This window comes from Naegleria fowleri (genome assembly GCF_008403515.1).
Source record: "Naegleria fowleri strain ATCC 30894 chromosome Unknown tig72, whole genome shotgun sequence".
Taxonomy (NCBI): Eukaryota; Heterolobosea; class Eutetramitea; order Acrasida; family Naegleriidae; genus Naegleria; species Naegleria fowleri.
The window spans coordinates 542,719-550,757 of NW_025408004.1; the positions used below are offsets into that span (position 1 = coordinate 542,719).

The 8,039-nt window shown below is 36.6% G+C and overlaps 4 protein-coding genes across 4 annotated transcripts; 2 read left to right on the forward strand and 2 right to left on the reverse strand.

Moving 5' to 3' along the window:
• Nucleotides 1-352: 352 nt before the first annotated feature.
• Nucleotides 353-2,461, forward strand: FDP41_009830 (uncharacterized protein; the record flags this gene model as incomplete). The annotated part of the gene is made up of 2 exons (XM_044713831.1): nt 353-510; nt 580-2,461. The coding sequence occupies 2 exons, from the start codon at nt 353-355 to the stop codon at nt 2,459-2,461; spliced, it is 2,040 nt and encodes a 679-aa protein (XP_044556849.1).
• Nucleotides 2,462-3,491: 1,030 nt separating this feature from the next.
• FDP41_009831 (uncharacterized protein) lies at nt 3,492-4,103 on the reverse strand (the record flags this gene model as incomplete). The annotated part of the gene is made up of 1 exon (XM_044713832.1): nt 3,492-4,103. The coding sequence occupies one exon, from the start codon at nt 4,101-4,103 to the stop codon at nt 3,492-3,494; it is 612 nt and encodes a 203-aa protein (XP_044556850.1).
• Nucleotides 4,104-4,113: 10 nt separating this feature from the next.
• On the reverse strand, nt 4,114-5,732 carry FDP41_009832 (uncharacterized protein; the record flags this gene model as incomplete). Its single annotated transcript, XM_044713833.1, has 3 exons — nt 4,114-4,929; nt 4,992-5,329; nt 5,492-5,732. The coding sequence occupies 3 exons, from the start codon at nt 5,730-5,732 to the stop codon at nt 4,114-4,116; spliced, it is 1,395 nt and encodes a 464-aa protein (XP_044556851.1).
• Nucleotides 5,733-6,181: 449 nt separating this feature from the next.
• On the forward strand, nt 6,182-8,010 carry FDP41_009833 (uncharacterized protein; the record flags this gene model as incomplete). The annotated part of the gene is made up of 2 exons (XM_044713834.1): nt 6,182-6,751; nt 6,988-8,010. The coding sequence occupies 2 exons, from the start codon at nt 6,182-6,184 to the stop codon at nt 8,008-8,010; spliced, it is 1,593 nt and encodes a 530-aa protein (XP_044556852.1).
• Nucleotides 8,011-8,039: the final 29 nt, after the last annotated feature.

Below are 8,039 nucleotides of genomic sequence, written 5' to 3' on the forward strand. Positions count from 1 at the left end.
GGTCACACGAGTGGCCATGACCAAAATATATATGGCCTCATTCCGAGAGGAATATTCCTCCTTATTATATTGGATGGTTTCATCATGGAAGTGTGACGGAAGAAAACATTTTCGAACAAGCACAACATTTTTTGGTTCTCTGCTCATGTTGATTTTTTTTCTCTTGCTGATAGAACATTTTGCTTTTGGTTCTCTCTTGCATGTACATGAATATCAACAACACTCTCGAAACAATGAATACAAATCATGTTTGGATTTAGCAACAAAGTCTCACGACTCTTTAAAGTCTAAATGTGTGAACAATGGGTTGACCTTGATCGAGAATCCTTGGGAAGCGTCCAGGGTAAACAACATGGTGGTAAAAATTCTGCTCGAAGAGAAACTCGGAATTTGTGTGAATATTCTCAATTCTTCCGTGACCGGTGGATTAGAATTGATTAACACACGAGGCAATGAAATGCCTATCGTCATGTTGGAATTTTGGAAATCAAATCGAGTGAATGATTACAAGTAAGTGAGGTTGAAATTTAAAAGCAGCGCTTAAAACGCTTGATTCAACGATTTCGAACTCTTTCTCAGAAAATATGTACAAAATGGCAAATACATCACCGATTTGGGAGAATTAGGACCCATTGGGAGAGTGGGATGGTACATACCTTATTTCATGACAGAAATTGGAAACAACAATCAAATGGACGACTTTGTAAGATCCTATCGTTATTTTCGAACCACACCTGTCATTCCATTCATTAACGGAGTTCCACAAGTGCTCTCATTCAACACTCAGATTATTCAAAATTTAAAATTGAACCTTAATGTCACGCCCTTACCAGTTCCAGAAGAAGATTCAGAGAAATATATTGTTAGTAGTTTGGAAAATGCAGAACGAACCAAAACACCTCTTGTTGCCTATTTTTGGACACCTCATCAAATATTCAGCAGGCCAAGACCACCTCAAAGAGTTTATTTGCCATTATACACAGATGATTGCAGAAAGCTAGAAAATGTTGAAAGAGGTCTTGTGGATTGTGATTATCCGCCTACAACTTTAAACAAGCTTCAATCCGAGGCTGTGAATAATCTCTCTCCAAAAGTTCAACTCTTTCTAAAAAAATTTCATTATCAAACTCAGGATCAAATTCAAATTTTAGGATATATTTACTACGGAGATATGACTGTAAAAGAAGCTGTTTGTAAATGGTTGAGAAATCCGAATAATACACTTTTAATTCAGAGCTGGTTTGACGGTCCTCCAATTCCCCTTACACAAAATGTTGGATTTATCGTTGGAATGGCTCATTTAGCAGTTTTAGTAGGATTACTATTCATTTTAACTGTTGCATTCATTGTGGGATTTATCTTGCGAAGACATTCAATTATTAAGGAAGAGAACAAGAGAGCCCCAAAACAACCTCCTATATGCATTGTTTTTACACATATCCAAAATGCGTCCTTGTTGTGGACTCTTGCATCAGATGTGATGAAAAAAGTGATGACTATTCATAATCGAGTGGTTCGAGAAAACATTAAAAAGCACAAAGGATATGAAGTGAAAACACATTTGGATTGCTTTATGATTGCTTTTCAATGTCCTTTAGATGCCGTTGCTTGTTGCATGACCATTCAGAAAGAACTTTTAGCATGCGAATGGACACCCGACATGATGGCCTTTCCTGACATGCAAGAAGTGGTGTGGAACGAGCAAGTGATTTACAAAGGTCCTCGAGTTCGAATGGGAATGCATTTTGGACATGATATTGAGGCACAGTATGATTCCACTACCAAACGTTTCGATTATTTTGGAACAACGGTGAATAAGGCGAGCCGAGTTGAAAAAGTTTCAAGTGGTGGAAGAGTGTATATTAGTGCGGAGACGTTTCACACCATTCAAAATATGACAATTAATGGATTTAAACCCCTAATGACTAGAAGACCTTCTCTTAACAATTTAGAAAGCAATATAACAACGAATTTCAAACAATCCATTTTGAAAGGAGATATCATGTTTGAAAATGTTGGAGAACGAGAATTGAAAGGTCTGGAAGGAAAACACACAATTTATTGGGTTAAAGACATGTCTAATCTCCGTTATGCCTATATTGAACAATTTGAAATGTCACAACGGCCTCCTTCTCTCATGGGAAGAATAATTCCAGTGGCAGTCATCGATTCATCCGATGGAGACAAGTATGAGCTCTATGAAGCAGTCACACAATGTCTGGCAGATCCTTCTAAAATGAACGAAGAAGAGAAATCCATTCTACTTCAACGGATCATTCTCTTTCCCAAGGAACGTGAGAGAAATCGATGGCTTACCTTTCCAAGCACTGCATTATTGAAATTTGTTACTAATTTTTTGTTGAATTATGCTCTGATTGGCAACGTTGGTCTAAAGAGGCATCCACCGCCTTCACCCAGAACTCCCAGAAGACTCTTCGAAATTTTTAATATCAACCAATGAGAAGCAAGTTTGTCAAAGAGAAAAGTAAATAAGCAAATATCAATATCAAATGTGACTTTTGATGTGAGTTGAAAAGCGTGAGTGGAGGATTTGATATCGTTTTTGTTGTTCTTGTTCGATAAATTTCATATTCAATATCTTGGAAAAATATCCCTCAAAAAAATTGTAGATATCCCAATTATATGACAAAAGTACAAGTGAATCATTGAATATGAAAACATGATCAAATAAATATCAATTCTCTATTTTCTTTGCGTTATTGCAAATTCAAATGTTAATACTAACTGGATTGTTGAAATTTTAAGCTCGTCTCTTTTTTATACCGAAATGAATCGGAGTGAAATTTATTGTTAATCAAAAGGTGTTTTGGCGAAACGATTCCGAATTAATATTAAACCCTCGTACGCCCGAGATGCAGTGGTTGTAGAATTGTGAATATCGCCCATTCAGTGAGCCCAAATAAACAACATATTTAGTTGTCTTAGGACCTATAACGATAGGATCTTGCTCGGTTATTTGTTCTGATATATCGTTCACAAGAAAGAAAAAAATTTCACGTTTTCGCTGGAACTTATGCGAAGGTAAATTTCATAGCCCTCAGGTTGATATATTAAAAAAATTGATGAAGACATGTAATCATGCCCCATAATCCTTCAATGATAGTAGTACTCATGAATGATATATAAATGAAATATGAGAGGTTGGGAGACACTCCTCGGACCGTGGAGCATCCCTAAAGTTGGTCAACCAAATACCTCCAGGGAAAAAATTTGTCACCCCAGGAGGAAGGACACTGTCAGTAACATGATTTGAAATTGAACTTGAAAATGATAATACAAGTAGTGGACACCACATAGAGGGTATAATGACAGTTGTGACACTTGGTGATGACCATGATCACAACAGAGACAATTATTCAGATTAGTTGCCATTGTGAAAGACATGGTCATGGTCATGAGATGAATCTTGTAATACACCTTCTACATGACCACTAGTATGTATTGATGTTGTTTATTTCATCAATTGTCAACTAAGGATGAAACGGTGAAGCTCTCCAGTATCTCGCCTTAAATCCAGTTGGAGAGTCAACAATTTCAAAACGATTCAAATAAGGATAACGTTTGGAGTTCTCAATCTTTTTGTGGAATGGAATCCAAGGTTCATTTGGTCGAATCTTGTAAAATATTTTCACATCACTGAAATAATATTCTTGATCGGCACCATCGTACAAACAATGAGTATAATATTCAAAATATTTGAAAAAGTGAATATGTTCAAAGTTCACAATTAAAGTTCCTCCACGACAACACACACCATATTCAGCAGTGTCATCCAATAACCCTTCTAATGTATTTTCAGCAAATGTATTATCATATGTTGGAAGTAACTTATTATCGCGCGTTTCATCATATTCTTTGGAAATGGAAATACTGATTGGAAGAATGGTGTTAACTTCACTTCCCTTGTAAGATGTTAGATGTGGAGCTTCTTGTTGATCTCTCGAAAGCAACAAACCCTTGGTTGTGTTGTATGGGATGAATGGTGCAACACCAAAGAATTGAAGCATACCAAATGAAATATCTCCACAAATTCTCTCAAATTTCCAATACCGTGCTTTGATTCCTTGCCCATTAAATTTCATGACATTCAATTTAGGATGATTGAAATATCTCCCAATTAAATGTTTCGAATGGTATCCAAGGATCTCTACTGTTCAATTTGTATTTCATTGCGACTCCTTCAAGAGTTGAAGATTCCTTTCGTCCTCTTCCATCGACTTTTGTGTATTCCTTAATCTTTGGATGTTCTTTCCATGTGAAAAGCGCAAACTTGTAAACTCCATCAAAACAAATTTCACATTGATGAAGTGTGGAATCATCGGTGACAAAACCATTGGTGCCACTTCCTTGTAATATCTCATCGATCACACTGTTATCTACTTTCTTATGATCAGTGGTGTAAAGTGCAACAGGTTTAACGAGATTAGTTTGATCGCAGCCAGAGAATTTAAGTTTGGATTGTTCAGCTACTTCCTGTAGACTTGGAACAACGCCACTCTTTGTTTGAATAGGAACATAGGGAGTGTATCCATAGATTCTAAGCATACCAATTTCAATTAGTTGTCCTTTGGTAACCAATCTCCATTCCTTGGCCTTGATGGGTTTTTCAAAGGTAATGGTGTTCACTAATGGACTAAACTTGAAATCCTTTTCTTCAATAGTTTTCAAAAATGTCCATGTGTCTGAATCTTTCAATCGATATTCAATATTCACATCTTTCAAATAGTAAACTTTGTTATTGGTAGTATTCGACGTCATGTATTCCAAATATGTGAATAAATAAACATGTGCATATTTCAAAACTATTGATTGATGATAGGAAGAGGTCACAAAACCATAATCACCAGAATCATCCAACAATCCTTCTAAAGTATTTTCACGTCTTGAGTCTCCTTTTGAATCGATCGACTGAACAGGAATAAGGTTAACCTCAGGACCAGTATATTTTGATTCCCACATTGATAGAGCACAACACCATTAATAGTCTTAATTGGTACATATGGACAATGGCCATACTCGGATTCAGTTCCTGAATTAAATAATCGATTGGTTTTCGATCGATTCGAATTTGAGGACGTGACACTTGATTTTCCATCCGTGTTGGAAAGATTCAATCCTAATATTTTCGAAATAAAAGTAGTGAGCTTTCGAGATTTTCCAAAACTGGATCGTTTCGAAAGATGATCTTGATCGTTATTGAAATTGGAATCTTCATTTGGAAAGGATGGAGAAGAAGAAGTAATCACAGGAGAAGAGGAGTTTGTGTCATTGCCACCTGTCATCATGACATGTTGTTGATGATACACTTCTTTCCCATGTGGAAAAATCAGACATGACACTATGTTCAGCATGACTTTTCAGAATTTTGTAATGAAGAAGAAACGGATGAGGAAAGAATGGGTGAATTTCCAAAAACTGAAGCTCCATGATGATGTGTAGAAAGAGAATTTTCCAAATGATTTGAATTGACGTTTGGCATATGTTGTGAATGTTGTGGTAATAATAACTTGTTTGAGAAGACTTCTCTTGAATGAGTGAATTGACACGTGACAGACCCGAGTTGGCAGGAGGAGAATTTCTTGATAACTACTCGAAGGAGATCGATTCAATGGAATGGGAGACGACCTATTGTTTGTTGAAATTGTTGTTGAAATTGAATCGGATGATGATTCGGTATTATTTCCAGACGAGGGAGTTGGAGGTGTGAACATTTTTTTTTGTTGTTGGAATAAATTGAAAGTTGACGACTAAGAAAGGGTCAATTATCGAACAATAATAGCGCTACTATTCAACTACTATTCAAGAAGAAGAACAACACCAACTACTCCAATAGTTCATCCACTTGGTATTATTTCCAATACCAGTGATTTGTAGCTATAAGTATGAATTTGTATCATCTTTGATCCACACCACTTGATCTATTTTCTTTAATAGTTGCATTATGATGATCATGACCCGAGAACAGAATGGCTTTTGATATTCGGATTCTCTCTAGAAGAATAATGCAACCAGAGCTCTTGAGCAAAGACCTTTTTTTTTCCGTTAGGAGTGATTTAATTGATAGACTTTCATCGACCCTCAGAAACAAGGATACTTTAAAAAAAATTCATCCTCACCTTTCCTTTGTGTTTTACTCCTATTCTTGCTTATATACTTTAAAATGAACGCCGCTACTACGTTTCGGGCTCTTGTTTTGAAGAGGCTTGATATTGCTGCTGGTTCTGAAAAGAAGTACTCTAAGAAGATTGATGTGTTGTTGGCTTGCGCTCCGGTGAAACAGTTTCAAGCAGGTTTGAAAAACACTGCATTTCCTTCTCCTGAAGAAATTTCATCCAAATCATGGCCTCAGTTGGTGGAGAGTTTTCCCTTTGTCCAACAAGTTGCATCGGTCTTGGAGAAACGGAACGTCCTTGTTGAATTTGTAAAAGGATTGGTACGAGGACAACATCCTGATGAGGAGGGATTTGCTAAAGAGTTTCTCGATAAATCGCCAGAAATCCAAACTTGCTACGATCTATTGAGAAGCAACAAGTTGGAAGAAGAGCTCAAGAACATCATGTTCAAAGCCATATTGAATGATACGCCTGTAAAGATGTTTCTTGATGATCTCTTTTCTGAATTCAAAGAAGAAATTATCAAGGAAAACCTTTCATCTGCTTCCGTTATTGAGGCTGGGCTTAAGAAAAAAGGGATGCAAACAACACCATTAGTCATTTCGCTTGCTTTAAGCGTAGGTGCGGATGGGTTAAAGAGGTTCTATGAGAAGAGCAAACACTTTAAGTTTTGGCAGACAATGTTGGACGAGAACTCTCATCTAAACCAATGTTGCGCTATTTCGAGATTTAGATCAGAAGCTGACAACATTGAAGTTGCACAAACACTACTCCAAGCTACTCGTGAGGCAGTGGCTGAAGAGTATAACGAACTTGTGTCCAAACGTTATCAATCAACGCTTCTTAAAAAAAGGAGGCCCAACCAATTCCATCCTCAACAAAAAAAAAATCGATGACCAAAACACCCACTCCACAATCATCCAACAACAAGATTGTAACAACTATAGCTTCATCGTCCAACAACGTGGTAACAGTTACATCGCCATCCTCTCAACAATCATCCAAAAACAAGGTTGTAACCACTAGTGCTTCATCATCCAACAACGTGGAAACAAATACATCGCCATCCTCTCAGCTGCCATCCAACGTAGAAGCATTAGCCGTTTCTCAAGAAAATATGGCTGATGAAAAAATGTCGGTAGATCAAATATACAACGCCTTAATCAACAACGATCATAAGGCAATGGCTTCGTTCTATTTTTCTCTTTCCGACTTGCCTCAACAAATTCGTGGCTTGAACGAAACACTGATAAAAATGGATGCGAGAATCACAAACTTTGAAAAGAGAATGGAGAAGGAGATGAAAGAGATCCGTGATGACTTACGAATTATTAATACAAACATTGGTTGTTTATATGAAGGTCAAGTGAAACTTCAATTCCAAAAAGATGACGAATTTATAACTCACAATCCAGTTGTATTGAAGGAATCTGAGAATCAAGCAGCATTTGCTATTGCTCGAGCCAATCAAGTTTATTCATCGTATCTTATGACTCTACATTTGAATAACAAAATTAGCGACGAGAACGCCAGAAAACTGAATTTAGAAACAAAAGAAATTGAAATTAATTTCATCAAGAAGCACAAAGTAACGGGAGCTGTAGAAATTTTCGAAGCTACTATTTCGTCATTTAGTAGCGATGAGAAATTGTTGACGAAAATGATACAATTAGAACGTCAAATTATGTTTTACAAGGAATGTTTCAAAAACACCATCATCAGTAGAGTTGGATTAGTCTCACCTAGCAACTTGACCCTCCAAAGAGTGAAGCAGGTTATTGAAAACCATAACGGCCTCTTTATCAACATTCAATCTTTCATCAACAACAACACTTTTGACATTATTAGGGAAGGACACAAACCTGAAATTGATTAAAACCAATATCTACGCTTAATAAAGTAAAG